The 14,308-nt window shown below is 61.4% G+C and overlaps 1 protein-coding gene across 2 annotated transcripts; it reads right to left on the bottom strand.

The window, feature by feature from the left end:
* Positions 1 to 1,955: 1,955 nt before the first annotated feature.
* On the bottom strand, positions 1,956 to 13,066 carry EIF4B (eukaryotic translation initiation factor 4B). 2 transcript variants are annotated; one of them, XM_032094095.1, is made up of 15 exons: positions 12,974 to 13,065; positions 9,404 to 9,541; positions 8,339 to 8,547; positions 7,118 to 7,234; positions 6,875 to 6,929; positions 6,352 to 6,495; positions 5,810 to 5,920; positions 5,466 to 5,633; positions 4,946 to 5,180; positions 4,274 to 4,392; positions 3,985 to 4,195; positions 3,197 to 3,255; positions 2,828 to 2,915; positions 2,677 to 2,731; positions 1,956 to 2,144 (listed from the first exon to the last, which is right to left on the bottom strand). In XM_032094095.1, exons 1-15 carry the CDS (start codon positions 12,984 to 12,986, stop codon positions 2,067 to 2,069), a joined length of 1,800 nt encoding a protein of 599 aa, XP_031949986.1. In that variant the 5' UTR covers positions 12,987 to 13,065; the 3' UTR covers positions 1,956 to 2,066. The 2 variants fall into 2 exon arrangements, with proteins under 2 accessions (XP_031949986.1, XP_031949987.1); XM_032094096.1 differs by lacking the exon at positions 1,956 to 2,144 and adding an exon at positions 2,358 to 2,438 and having other exon boundaries at positions 12,974 to 13,066.
* Positions 13,067 to 14,308: the final 1,242 nt, after the last annotated feature.

Genomic DNA, 14,308 nt, shown 5'->3' with positions numbered 1-14,308 from the left:
CCACCCCATGGGGACCCCCAAAGTCGAGAAGGGGGAGGCTGAGACCCCCCCACGGGACCCCCAAAGTCGGTGGGAAAGGGGATCCTCAGCCCCAACTCGGGGAGGGGATGGAGGTTTGGAGGGGCTCGAGGGACCCCACACAATCCCGGGATGGGCTCCCCAGGGGGCGCAGGGACCCCAAACCCCTCTCTTGAGGTCCCCCAGGGAGAAGCTCGTTTGAAAGGGAGGAACTGGGGCGGGGAGGTTGGGGTGCAAAGGGTTTTGTGGGGCGCTGGGGCGGGGGTTATTGAGGTGGGGACGTTTTGGGTTGCAGGGGGGGGAATTGGGGTGCAAGGTTTGGGGTACAGGGCAGGTTTTGGGTGTGGGTTATTGTGAGGGGGGGCTGGGGTGCAGGGAGGGAATTGGGGTTCAGGAGGGGAATTGGGGACGGGCTTTTTGGGGTGCAGGGAGAGGATCTGGGGTGCATAGAGGGGATTGGGGCGCCTGATCAGCCCTCCGCCCCCGGTCGCGGTTGTCAGGGTCCTTCTCCTGGCCCTTGGGGTCCTCCCAGTCCTTGGGGTTCTCGCCCCCGCCCCCCGGCCAGGACAGACACCCCTTTGTGGGGCCGGAGCCGCCGCGGGGGGGGCCGCATTCCAGCGGTGGGGGAGGGGGGTTCCAGCATTCCAGCGGTTGGGAAGAGCCGGGAAAGAGCCGAGGGATGAGGAAGGGCCGGGAGGGCCATCCCGGGGCTCAGTGCTGTGCCTGCGCCCCCAGTTAATTACAGTTAATTAGCGGGGGGGGGGAGGGGAGGAGGAAGGATGGAAGGAAGCAAAGAAGGAAGGATCAGGACGAAGGTGAAGGAAGAACAATGAAAAAGGAGGAGGGAGAGGAGGAAGAATGAGGGATGAGGAGGAAGATGGAAGAGAAGGAAGGATGAAGGAATGGGGGGAGGAGGAAAGTGAAAGAGGAAGGAGAAGGAAGAATGGGAGGAAGGACAGAGGGAAGGAGGAAGGAGAAGGAGGAAGAAGAATGAGGTGGAAGGAGGAAGGTGAAGGGGAAGCAGGAGATGGAATGATGGAGAGAGGATGAAGAAATAAGGAAGTAGAAGGGAGGCGGGGAGGAGGAGGAGGAAGAGAGGATGGAGGGAAGGAGGAGGATGAAGGAGGAAAAGCAGGAAGAAGGAAAGAAGGATGAGGAAGAGGAAGCAGAAGGAAAAGGACAGAGGAGGAAGGATGGAATGAGGAAAGAAAAGGAAGCAAGAAGGAAGGAAGAAGGAAGTCCAGAGAGAGGAAGGCCGATGATGGGACAGGAAATTCCGCCCAGGGGGCTTTGGGAACTGCCCCGTTCCCCTTTGGGGGGGGGAAGGAGGGCAGAAGGATTTGGGGCCTTACTGGATCTTTTCAAGCTCATTTTATTGGAGAAAACGAACAGCCCCAAACCACCCCCCCTCCCCGCCCCCAGGGAGCCCAAAATTCCTCCAAGACCTCCCAAAACCTCTGGGAAGGTTCTTTATACATATTTGTACAGCCCACCCCGAATCCCAAAATCTTGGAATATCTTTAGGTTCCAGGGTGGAAATCCAGGTTTTCCCATGTGAAGGGTGGAGTTTGCATCCCAAATATTGTGTGCGGGAACTGGGGGGACACCTGTGAGCAGGAGGATGATGAAGGTGTCCAGGGGGAAATCGACATTCCAGAGGGGAGGAAAATGGGGGGCAGAGGGGGATCCCAGACCCTGGAGGATTTGGTGGGGGGTGGATGCCTCCTCATCCCTGCTTTGGAGGGGATCCAGTGAGGAGGGGGGTGGGAGGAAGGCCAGCTCTTCCTCACCCCTTATTCCATGGAAAACATGGGGGGGCTGCTTTCCTTTGAGAAAACTCTTGGAGTTACCCCTCCCGCCCCCCATGCTGATTTTGGGGTGGTTCCCGTGCGTTCAGGGTGGGGTTTTCAGGATTTAAGAAGCTGTAGCTGCGGGAATTGATGAGTTTTAGGTTTTATTTCTGTCTCGCCTGGATCAAGGTTGGGATTTTTGGGAATCTCCAGAGGTTCCCATGGCGGCTGAGGAGGAGGAGGAGGGGGAGGAAGCTTTTACTCAGCTCCTTCTTCATCATCACCTTCATCCTCCCCATCCATGGAGAGCGCGGCGTATTTGCTGGCGTGGCTGAACTGCAGGGAAAACCAGGAAAAATGCCCAAAAATGGGATTTGAGGGGGATAAAGATCCCCAGGGGCTCACACATCCCAAAACCAGGTGGTCACAGTCCCCCAAAAGGGGTCAGAGACATCTGGAGTGGTTGGGGTGGTTGAGCTGGGAGAGCCAGGGGGGTCATGATTGAAAAAAATTCCCCAAGCCCCCCAAAAAACAAGATGTGAAGGGATGAACATCCCCAGGGGGTCATGCACCCCAAAAAGGGGGGTCACAGCCCTCCCCAAAAGGGGTCTCAGACTGCTCGTGGCTGAACTGTGGGGGTGGGCAGGGGGAGGGGAGCAGTTAAGCAGGAAATCCTCAAAATACCCAAAAAACGGGATTTGAAGGGTTAAAGTGCCCTGGGGGTTCACTCCTCCCAAAGAGGGGTGCCAGCCCCCTGTGCTGAACTGAGGGCATGGGGGGTCAGTTATGGTGAAAATCCCCCGAAATCCCCCAAGGCCGGGACTGGAGGGGGTCCCTCCCCCCGATCTGGGTGCCCCGGGATCCTTACGGAGGGGGGGGTCTCCTCCAGTTTCTTTGGCTCGTGCTCCTTCCGGGGGTCCCTCCTGCGGGGTGGAGGTCACAGGTCAATTCCCAGGGAAATTCCCGGTTCCCCGGGGGGTTTTCCCGGTTCCTGAGGGGGGTCTCTGGGGGGGTCTCACCTCTCGGGGTCCCCCATTCCCGGGGGGCCACGGCTGCAGCTCCGGCCCTTGGAGCTGCTCTCCCGACCCCCCTCCGGCTTCGGTTCCTCTGTTGGGAAAGGGCAGGGGGGTCACAGAGAGCCCCCAAAATCCCCTGAGCCCCCCAGCGAGGCCTTGACATCCCTGGAAGCCCCCCAATCCCCCCAGACGCCCTTTAATCCCCCCCAAATTCCACCATCCCCCCAGATCCCCTGATACCAACACCCCCGAGCCCCCCCCAAACTCCCTGAGTTCTCCCAAACACCCTCCGAGCCCCCCAAAGTGCTCCCAAGACCCCCCTGAATCCCCAAAACCTTCCCTGAGCCCTCCCAATCCCCCTCCCATTCTCACCTCTCCTCTGGGGGGTCCTCCCATCATCTCCAGGTTGGGAGGAGCCAGGGGGGCCCCCACTGGGAAGAGAGAAAAGTGGGGAGGGGCATCAGGAGGGTCCCAGGAATGGCCCCATTCCCAGGAATGGTGGGATAGGGCACAGGGAATTCCTGGGAATATCAGGATGGGACACTGGAATATCCCTGGGCCTGGGAATGTCAGGATGGGGCACAGGAACATCCCTGAGCCCCAGGAAAGTTGGGATTGGGCACAAGAACTCTGGGATGGAGCACAGGAACATACGTGGGAACGGTGGGGGGGGCACAGGAAGGTTGGCATGGGCAGAAGAGCCTCCATGGGCTGCAGGAGTGTTGGGATGTGCCAGAGAACACCAGGATGGGGCACAGGAATACCGGGATGCGCCACAGGAACATCCCTGGGCTGCAGGAGTGTTGGGATGTGCCAGAGAACACCAGGATGGGGCACGGGAATACCGGGATGTGCCACAGGAACATCCCTGGGCTGCAGGAGTGTTGGGATGTGCCAGTGACTCCATGGAATGGGCCACAGGAACACTGGGACGTGCTGCAGGAATACTGGGACAGGGCACAGGAACATCTCTGGGATACAGGAATGTTGGGATGGGCCTTAGAAAGGTCGGTGTGGGTGGCAGAAATGTTGGGATGCGCTAAAGGATCATCCCTGGGAATGTCAGGAAGAGCCAGTGGCTCCACCAGGGCAAGCCAGGGACCCATGGAATGCTTTGGGCTGGAAAAGCCCCCCAGGCCGCTCCTTCCTGGAACACCCACCTGGTTGGGGAGGGCTGCTCCGAGTCGGAGCTCTGGGAATTGCCGGGGGGGTTCTGGCTGCTCCGCTTCATCCAGGCGTTCTCCTTGGGAGGCGGCGCCGGCATCACCTTTGGCTTCTCCTCCCGGGATTTGGGGGGGGGTGAGGGCGGCTCCTCCTCCTTTCCTAGGGGCTCATTTTCCAGGGATTTCTCGCTCTCCCTCCTCCGCGTGGCTGGGGGACACGGATCCGTGTGGGAGCTGCCGGACACCCCGGGCTGGGATGTTCCGGCCGCCCCAGACCCCGACTCACTCCGGCCAGTGGGGCCCGAGCCCGCTGACGTTCCCGGGGGTCCCGCAGGGCCGCTCTGCGAGGATTCGCTGCCTGTCCGGGATCGCTCCTGGTTCTCCTCACTCCGCCAGCTTGGATGCCTGGGATAGGGTGCAAATAGGATCAGGGGCTGGGAAAGGGCTGCCCCATCCCACCTTTCCCCCAGGGTGAGCACCACCCCAGCCCACTTTTCCCAATGGAACAGCCGCTGCTGATCACACCGTTCCCAAGGGATTGTTCCCTCCCAATTCCACCTTTCACACGGTTTGAGCTCCCTCCCCATCCGAGCCACTCCCAAGGCACCATGCCCACCCATCCCACTTTTCCATGGGGACCATTCCCTGTCCCTCCCATATCTCTGTGGGGATCAGCCCCAAATTTCCTAATTCCCATGCCATCCCACCTCTCCACGGGGATCAATCCCTGCCCATCCCCACCTTCGCCATGGGATCATTCCCAGCCCATACCCCCTTTCCCAAGAGGGGAACCTTCCTCTCACCTTTTGGGTGGCATCATTCTCTGCCCACCCCACCACTACCAAGCAAACATTCCTTACCCATCCCATCTTTCCCAAGAGACCATTCCTAGCCCTTCCCACCTTTCCCAAGGGATCACCCCCATCCCACTCCCTCTTTCCCAAAGCACCATTCCCACCTTTCCCGGGGCCGTCTGTCGATCCTCTTGTCATCCTCCAGCTGCCGCTGGAGCTTTTCCTGCTCCTTCTGGAGACGCTCCTCCACCTCCCGCTCCCGAGCTGCCGTATCCACGGGCTTGGCCCCCCCGAAGATGGAAGCGGCCCGGCTGGATTGGGCAGCAGGAGCTCCGGAAGTTTCCTCTTCCTTGGGAGCGCTCCGGGGCTTCAGGTTGAGCTTCGGTCTCTGGGTGGGACCTGGAAAGGAGCCAGGAGATCCCAGTGGGCACTGATCCCACCTGGAATGGTGCTGGGAGCGACAGGATAATCCCTGTCCCATGCCGCCATTCCCAAGGGATCATCCCCTTCCCCAGCCCACCTTTCCCGAGGGACCATTCCCTGTCCTTCCACCTTTCCATGGGGATCATTCCCATCCCATCCCGCCTTTCTCAAGAAACCCTTCCACCCCATCCCACCTTTCCCAAGAAGTCATTCCCATTCCATCCAACCCTTCCCAAAGGAACAGCTCCGGTCCCACCCCACCTCTGTCCTCGCGGCGGAAATCATCCCGGCCGTAATCGTCCCGGGAATTCCACCGATCCATCCGGTCATCCCGCCGGTCATAGCGATCCTCGTAGCCGCGGTAGTCGTCGTCCCGGCGGTAGCCGCTTCCAAAGGCTCTCCGGCCACTGCCTATTCGGGAATCATAGCCTGGGGAAGGAGATGGATCCGGCTGAGAGTGACCGGGCCTAATGCAGCCCAGATTCCCAGTGACAAGAGGGTGGGAATTTGGGGGATTCCCAGTTACTCGCTGGCCATGGGGGAGGGGGGGTGGGGGGGTCCTCGCTCCACTCGCTCTGCCCCTGAAATCCCCTGGGAATTCCCACCTCGGTCGTAATCCCTGCTGCGGTCATCATAGCGATCCCGGCTCCCAAAGCCGCGATCCATGTCCCGCCGCGGCCCGTCCCGATACCGGTCGTCATAGCGATCACGATATCCTGGAAGTGGAATGAGGTTTTATTGGGATAGGCACAGATTCCACAAAGAAGGAGGAAAATCCTGGTGCTGCTCCAGGTGGGAGAGGGGGAGGCCCCATTTATCCCTACAAACTGGGAATGAAGAGTTTTGGCAATGAATGAGCTAAGGGTAGGAATGAGTTCTGAGAACGAATGAGCTCCAAGTGGGGAATGAACAAGCTCAGGGTGGGAATGAGGTCTGGGAATACATTAGCTCCAGGTGGGAATAAGTTCTGGGAATGAACGAGGACCAGATGGGAATGAACGAGCTCAGGGTGGGAATGAGCTCAGGTAGCCCCTCGTCCCAGACAGAGCAGTATCAGGTGTCCCCGGATCTCGGGACAACGCTGGTTCCCAGGGGCACCGGGGAGGGAGGGAGCACCTGGAATGCTGGGCCCATTCCCTTCACTCACTGTCCCCAAATCCATCATCACTCCGGCGCGGGGGGAAGTCATCGAAGGCGTCGGGAGCGGCCGGACGCGCGCGCCAGTCGCTCTCGAACCGCTCCGAGTCCCGGAAGCGATCCCGGTCTCTGCCGAAGCAGCGATCATCCCGGTCTGCTGGGAGCCAGGGACACAGACAGGGACAGGGAGAGGGAAAGGAAATTCAAAGGAAAGGAAGGAAACAGAGAAGGAAAGGGAAAAGGAAAAGCAAAGGGAAAGGGAGAGGGGAAAGGAAAGGCACAGGGAAAAGGAAGGGAAAAGAAAGAGAGGGAAAGAGATGAAAAGAGAAAAGGAAAGGGAAAGAGACAAAGAAAGGGGAAGGGGAGAGGAAGGGGAGAAGGAAAAGGGATAAAAGGAGAAAAGGGATAAAAGGAGAAAAGGGATAAAAAGGGAAAATGGATAAAAGGGAAAAGAGCAGGGTCAGTGCTGGGCCCTTGGCCACTCTCCCTGAATCCCTACCCTGCCAAATCCGTGCCCGCAGCTGCACACCCACCTTTATCCTGAGCTTGATCCGCCACATCCACTCGTATCCTTCTGTTTCCTAAAGACTGGGAACAACAACGGGAAGTGAGTGCTGGGCTGGGAATTCCCTCCCCACATCCCACCTGACCCTCCCCTCTTCCAGCTGGAAGCCATTTGCCCTTTTCCCATCACTCCAGCGTCCAAGTCCTTCTCCAGGTCCTTGGAGCCCCTTTAGGCCCTGGGATGTGCTCCTGGAAGCTGGGATTGGACTCACCTCTTCGTTGAGGCTCAGGGCCTGGAACAGGGAATCGATATCCTCGAATTCCGCATATCCGAAACCTTTCAACCTCTCGGGATTGGTGGGTTCCCGTGGGAGCCGCACGGCGCTGATCTGGGAAGGGAGGGAAGGCAGGGAAGCTCCCATTGGGATCTTGGCTTCCAAAGGGGAATGCGGAAGGGTGGTGGGATCTGGGATGGAGCAACTCATGGATATCCAGGGCTTGAGGGGATCAGGGATGAGGAAGGAAGAGGGGGGTCCCACCCCAGACACAGCAATCTTTGGATTCAGGGACTGGGAAGAGAATTCCAGCTCCGGCAGCTGCACTGGGAATGATGGGAAGGGCTGGGTGTGCTCTGCAGGCTCCAACCCAGGCTCAGGGAAGCAGGAGCCATCTCGGAGCTCATCCCAGTGGAAAACCAGCCCTGAATGTGACCAGCACGAGTCCCACATGGACACAGGGTAGCCCACAACCTCCTTTCCCTGGATTTCGGCTCCCAAAGTGTGGGAGCTCCTGGCTCATTCCTGGAAATTATCAGGAGCCACCAACATTCTTAAATGACATCCCAGGGAGTCATGGGGTCCCCAGAGCATCCCTTGGATTTTCCTGGGATGGATTTCCTGATGGGAAACCCCTTTGAAAGGATCTAGCTTGGACCAAAGGAGAATCCATGATGCATCCACGGAATCATACTTAAAGGATGGAAAATGCCAAGGAAGAGGGAAAAGGAATGAGGAAGGCCAAGGTCAGGTGCAGAGCTGGAGAAGCAAGAGTAGGACTGGTTCAAATGGGGATAAACTTGGTTTTCCCCAGTTTGACTGACTTCCCTGTGGTTTTCAACACCTTTATGTGATCCATGTGGTAAGTGACTCGATTTTCGTGGTGCCTGGCGCCTAACCAGGGTCAAACCGCCACATCCATGAGCTTCCTGATCCTGGTTTTTTCCCATCTGGAAGCGAGCCGCTGCCCTGCCACCCCCCAGTCTAACCTCCACCTGATTCCACAGGGAAACCCGCCCTTGGAGGGTCCTTGATCCCACTGGAGCAGCGGGAATGGCTGATCCATGGCTGGGCAACCAAGGGACTCTTTCAGGATCAACCTACAGACACCCACATCCCAGGAGAACGCCCCATGGCAACGGATATGGGCACCCCACAGAGAGAGGGAGCTGCATCCTGGGTTCCCGCAGCATTCCTGCCCTCTGGAATGTCACTCACATTGAGCCCTCGGAAGAAATCCTTGATGGACTCTTCCGTGACATCGTAGGGCAGGTTTCCCAGGAATGCCGTGTACGGGGGGGATTTGGGAAGGCGGCTTCTGTCAATGTTGGGCTCGCGGGCGGCGCGCGGGGCCGTGGGAAGGATGGAGCGGTCGATCGGAGGCGCCCGGTAAACGTCGTCGTCATTGCTGTGCCACGTGGTGGAGACTGCGGAGAAATCCGGGATGTTGGCACAGAGCCCCTGGACAGAGCCAACGGGGCCGTCCAGAGCTGGAGCCAGCAAATCATCCCAAAACCGCCCAGACGAAGGCAGCCAAAAGCAACCAGAGGCAACCGGAGGGAACTGGAGTCAAGCAGAGCAATGGCAACTGCCGGCAGCATTGGAAAATCCATGGAAAAGGTGCCCTGAAGGCATCCAGAGCTGCTGAGGCAGGGATAGGCAATCCCATGGGACGGCTTTCCAGGATTCATTCCCGCTTGGATTCCAGCCTGGCTCAGTGGGAAGCTCTGGTGAACCCGCTCCCCAAACCCTCATTACCCCATTCCTGCTCCCCCACCTCGCCGGTCATCGAGTCTCATCCCTAAGGAGAACTCGCATGGCTCTCCCAGCTTCATTATTCCCCAAAAAAGGAATAACCAGTGGATTTTTCCAGTTGTGGGTGCCACTGGCAGCTAGGAATGCCAATCCTGGAGCTGGGAATGCCAATCTGGAAGGCAGGAATTATGTTCCAGGAGCTGGGAATGCTGACCCAGAGCCAGGAATGACAGTCTGGGAGCTGGGAATGCCTTCCATGATCCAGGAATACCCCTCTGGGGGATGGGAATGTTGATCCTGAAGCAGGAATGCCAGCCTGGGAGCTGGGAATGCCAATCTCAGAGCTCAGAATGGTGCGCAGGGATTGAGAATGCTGTTCCAGCTCTGGGAATGCTGCTCCAAGGACTGGGAATACCAATCCCAGAGCTGGAAATGGTGTTCTGGGGGCTGGAAATGCTAATTTCAGAGCTGGGAATGCTGTCCCAACTCCAGGGATGCCATTCCAGGGGCCAGGAACGCTGTGCTCACCTTCCAGGTCATCGGTCTCATCAGCCCAGCTCACGGGTTTGGGGATGTAGGTGGGGCCCCCCCCGCCCCCCCCGTCCTCCGCAAGGAAATCCGTGAGCGTCAGCGTCTTCCCCTTCTTTGGCTTCTTCTTCGCTGCCGCTGCCGGAGCAAGCGGAGACACGGATCAGAGTGGGACAGGAGCAGGGATGGAGCAGGGATGGGAGAGAATTAGACAGGGAATGGACAGGGATAAGAGAGGGAACGGGTAGGAATGAGAGGAAATGAGAGTGGCAATGGGCAGGAAAGAGAGGGAATAAGAGGGAATGAGAATGGGATCAGAGTGGGAATGGTGGGAGTGGGAGCGGGGATGGGCAGGAATGAGAGCTGGGGCAGGTGAGAATGAGAGCAGGAATGGGTGGGAAAAGAGTGGGAATAGGTGGGCTGAGAGCAGGGACAGGAGCAGGGTGGGGGCACCGAGGGGACTGGGGACATCGGGGTGGGACACAGGACACTGGAATGGGACTGGGGACACCAGGATGGGACACGGGGCACGGGGATGGGACATGGGACACTGGGATGGAACACGAGGAGCTGACATGGAACATGAGGCACCAGGACATGGGACACAGGACACTGGGGTGGGACTGGGGACACCAGGATGGGACATGAGGAGCTGGGATGGGACACTGAGATGGAACAAGAACCACCAGGAGCCGACACTGGGAGTGGACACGAGGAGCTGAGAGGGGACATGAGGTATCGGGACTGGGAACAAGGCACCGGGACATGGGACACTGGGAAGGGACAGGAGGTGCTGTGATGGGACATTAGAATGGGACACGGGATGCCAAGAGGGGACAGGAGGCACCAGGATGGGACACGAGGCCTTGGAATGGAGTACAGGGTGACAGGATGGGACACGAGGTGGGACATGGGACACTGGGATGGGATGGAATGGGAGGAGCTGGGATGGAACAGGAGCCACTGGGAAAGGACATGAGACAGGACAGGTGGAGCCAGGAGGGAACAGGAGGACATGGAGCACCAGGATGGGACAGGAGACCTTGGGATGGGGCACAAAGTGACACTGGAATGGGACAGGAACCACTGGGATGGGACAGAAGGTGCCAGGAGGAGACACAAGATAGGACATGAGGCACCAGGATGAGACAGGAAGTGCTGGGCTGGGACACAGGACACTGAGATGGAGCACAGAGCACCAGGATGGGACAGCAGCCACTGGGATGGGACAGGAGGTGAGACAGGAGGAGTCAAGAGGAGACAGGAGGTGTCAGGATGGGACACAAGGAGCCGAGAGGGGACAGGAGCCACCAAGATGTGACACCAGTCACTGGGATGGGACATGAGGCACCAGGATGGGGCACAAGGGGACAGGATGGGACACAAGATGGAACACAGAGTACTGAGATGGGACAGAAGGCACTGGGAGGGTACAAAGGATGGGACACGACACTGAGAGAGGACACGAGGTGCTGGGATGGGCCATGAGGGCATCAGGGTGGGACAGGAGCCACCAGGATGGGACAGAAGGAACCAGGAAGGGGCATGGGGCACCAGGACAGGACATGAGGAACTGGGATGGGACAGGAGGTGGGACAGGAAGAGCCACGAGGGGACAGGAGGTGACAGGATGGGACACAAGATGGGACATGGGGCACTGGGATGGGACAGGAGCCACTGGGACAGGACACTGGGATGGGATATGAGGAGCTGGACATGAGGAACTGGGATAGGGACAGGAGACACTGGGCTGGGAGAGGCCACGGGGCTCCAGGCTGGGACATGAGACACCAGGATGGGACAGGAGCCACTGGGAAGGGACACACGAGGGGACAGGAGCCACCGAGCCACCCCCCAGCCCCCTTTATTCCCTATTACCACCGGGAAAACCATCCCCATCCCACACCTGTGGGGACATCCCCAGGCACATACTGTGACCCTCCTGGAAAGTCGGGATATTTCCTGGAAGGCGGGTTTTGATCCACAGTTCCCCCAGTCTTCCCTCCTTCCGGGAGGAACTGCTGCCCTCATGCGGCTCTGCCGCTGGATCTGGGATCTTTCCCGGCAAAACCACCGCATTTTCCAGGAAAAATCCCTCCAAGTGGAGCTGGGGGGGGTCTTGGAGCCCCCAAGGGATGGTGGATTCTCTACCCCCACCCCCCCCCCCCGCAGGTTTTGAAGGGATCAATTGTGCTCCCATGGGAAGGAAAACTGGTGGGATTTAAGGACATGACGGAGAAAGGCTTGGAAAAACATTTCCTTCTCTTTTTTAAGGAGAAATCATGAATTTTTGGATGGCCAGAGCTTCCCGTCATATATCTCTGACCAGAAAGTGGAATAATTAATTAATTAATCAACCGAAGAGCTTCAATGAGGATAAAAAGGATGGAGGTGGGATGCTGGGATTGCTCACAGAATGGCCTGGAAATGAGTTATTCCATGGAAATCCAGCACCACTGGTGCTTTCTCGTGGGAGCTGGGGGGGTGTGGTGACGTGTGAGACCCCTGGGATGGCTCCAGCCTTCCCCAATCCCTCCCCACCATGGATTTCAGGGAAGAGCGGAGCCGTTCCGGGAGTCCCATGGGAATCCCAGCCTGGGATCCGGGAGCCCCAACACCCTCAGAGCTGCCCCGGGGTGACCCGACCTCCCCCAGGAAACCAGCCTGGGACACCCCTGGGAACGCGGGAAGCACTGGAGGCCCAGGGAAAGCTGGGACAGGAGTGGATCCAGGTGGGAAACACCGAGCCTTGGGGGGGAGGGGGTGGGGGGCACCTTCCAGCCCCCTCGTGCTCAACCCGGTACCGGGACCCCCCCTCCTGCTCCAAGGAGAGCCGAGGATCCCGGGAGATGCTGTGGGATCGGGAACTGGGGGAAGGCTGGTGTGTCCCACCACCCCGGAGGGGCTGGGGGGGGGGGGGTGATATCCTGCCCCGCCTCCCCCGTTACTGTCCCCAAGGAGCCTCAAGGGCACCGCGGGCCCGGGAAGGGGGTCCCGGTGCAGCTCCTGCGGGGAGATGTGTGTGTGTGTGTGTGTGTGGGGAGGGCTGATCCCACCTCCCCCCCAAACCCCCGGTACCGGGACCCCTCCGACCCCCCCCCGTTCACGGCCACGTGGGCGCGCTGCCCCCTCCCCCCCTCCCGCGCCGAGCCGCGCCCGGCGCGCGCACGTCAATCACCGGCTGGGCGCACGCACGTCAATCACCACCCGGGCGCGCGCGCCCCCGCCAATGGGAGGCGGGGGGTGTTGGGGGGGCACCGGCGCGCGCACGTCAATCACGGGCCTCGCGCGCACCCCCGCCAATGGGAAGCCGCGGAAGGGGGGGGGGGGGGGGGGGGGGGGGGGGGGGAAGTGCGCGCGCCCGCCCTGAGGGGACGCGGCGGCGGAGGAGGGGGGGGGACGGCTTTCCCGCCGCTCCCCCCGGTTTTCCCGCCACCGCCTCCCCCCCCAGCCCCATCCCCGGGAGCGGCAGTGCCCGGAGCAGCCCCGGGGCCGCCATCAGTGCCGCCATCATTGCCCGCAGAGCTCCGCGCGGGCCCGCGGGGCCCGGGCCCGCGGCGCAGCGCTCACCTGGGGCCGCCATGTTGGGACGAGGCAGAGAAGGCAAAGGACCCGGATGGCGGCGTCACGTGACCACGAGCGTCGCGCCCCGTCAGGGGGCGGGGCCGAGCGCGGGGCGGGGCCTGGGCGGGGGCGGGGCCTGGGCCCGGGTGGGTCCGGGTGGGTCCGGGGCTGTTGGCGCCGCCCGCGCCGAGCTCGGGGGGAGGGCAGGGGGGGAGGGACCTTCGGGACCGCGACGGGAACCCCGCGACGGGAGCCCCCCACCGGCACCCCCCCACCGACACCGCCCACCGGCACCCCCCACCGACACCCCCCCACCGGCACCCCCCACCGACACCGCCCACCGGCACCGCCCACCGGCACCCCCCCACCGGCACCCCACACCGACACCCCCCACCGGCACCGCCCACCGGCACCGCCCACCGGCACCGCCCACCGGCACCCCCCACCGACACCCCCCCCACCGGCACCCCCCACCGGGAACCCCCCACCGGCACCCCCCACCGACACCGCCCACCGACACCCCCCCACCGGCACCCCCCACCGGCACCGCCCACCGGCACCCCCCGGCAGTGACACCTCCGGCACCCAAGGCACCACGGACCCCCGAGCCCCGACACCCCCGGATGTCCGGAGCTCCCGGGCAGCGACACCTCCGGGCAGTGACACCCCGGACACTGAGACGCCCCAACACCGTCACTCCCCGAACCCCACGACGCTGGGATCCCTGGGCACTGACACCCCCCGGGATTCCCGATCACTGGGACCCCCGACACCAGGAGCCCCGGACACGGCCCCGCCATACACCGACACCCCCGGGCACCACCGACACCCCTGGCAGCCCCCCGAGACCCCGATTCCGGCACCGCCGGGCACGCGACCCTCTGGGCACCAGCACCCCCGTCTGCTGACACCCAGGGACCCCCGGGCACCGACCCCCGAGGAACACCGGGCACCGGGACCCCCGGGCACGAGGATCCCCGCGACCTCCGAGCACCGCACCGGGACCCCCGGGTACCGCAGTGGGACCCGCGCTCCCGAGACCCCCGTGTCCTCCCGGGAGCGGCTCAGGAAGTGTCCGGGGGGACGGTGCCCGGAGCTCGGGGCTGAGCTCGGGGCTAACCCCGGGGCCGGCCCGGGGGCCTCCCACCTGGTTCTGGGGGGGTCCATGCCCCCAGGGACCCCGACATGGGCGGAGGGCGAAAGGGGTGTCCCGGGGGGGGGGCGTGGGTGACCGGGGGTCGGTGTCGGGGACAGGGATGGTGACAAGGAGGGAGGACAGGAATCCATCCCTCCCCTAACATCCCCCTACACCCCGTGTCTCAGTTTGCCCCCGGTCTCACC

The sequence above is a fragment of the Corvus moneduloides genome, chromosome 30 (assembly GCF_009650955.1).
Source record: "Corvus moneduloides isolate bCorMon1 chromosome 30, bCorMon1.pri, whole genome shotgun sequence".
In the NCBI taxonomy this organism is placed as follows: domain Eukaryota; kingdom Metazoa; phylum Chordata; class Aves; order Passeriformes; family Corvidae; genus Corvus; species Corvus moneduloides.
This window is presented reverse-complemented; position numbering and strand designations above follow the sequence as displayed.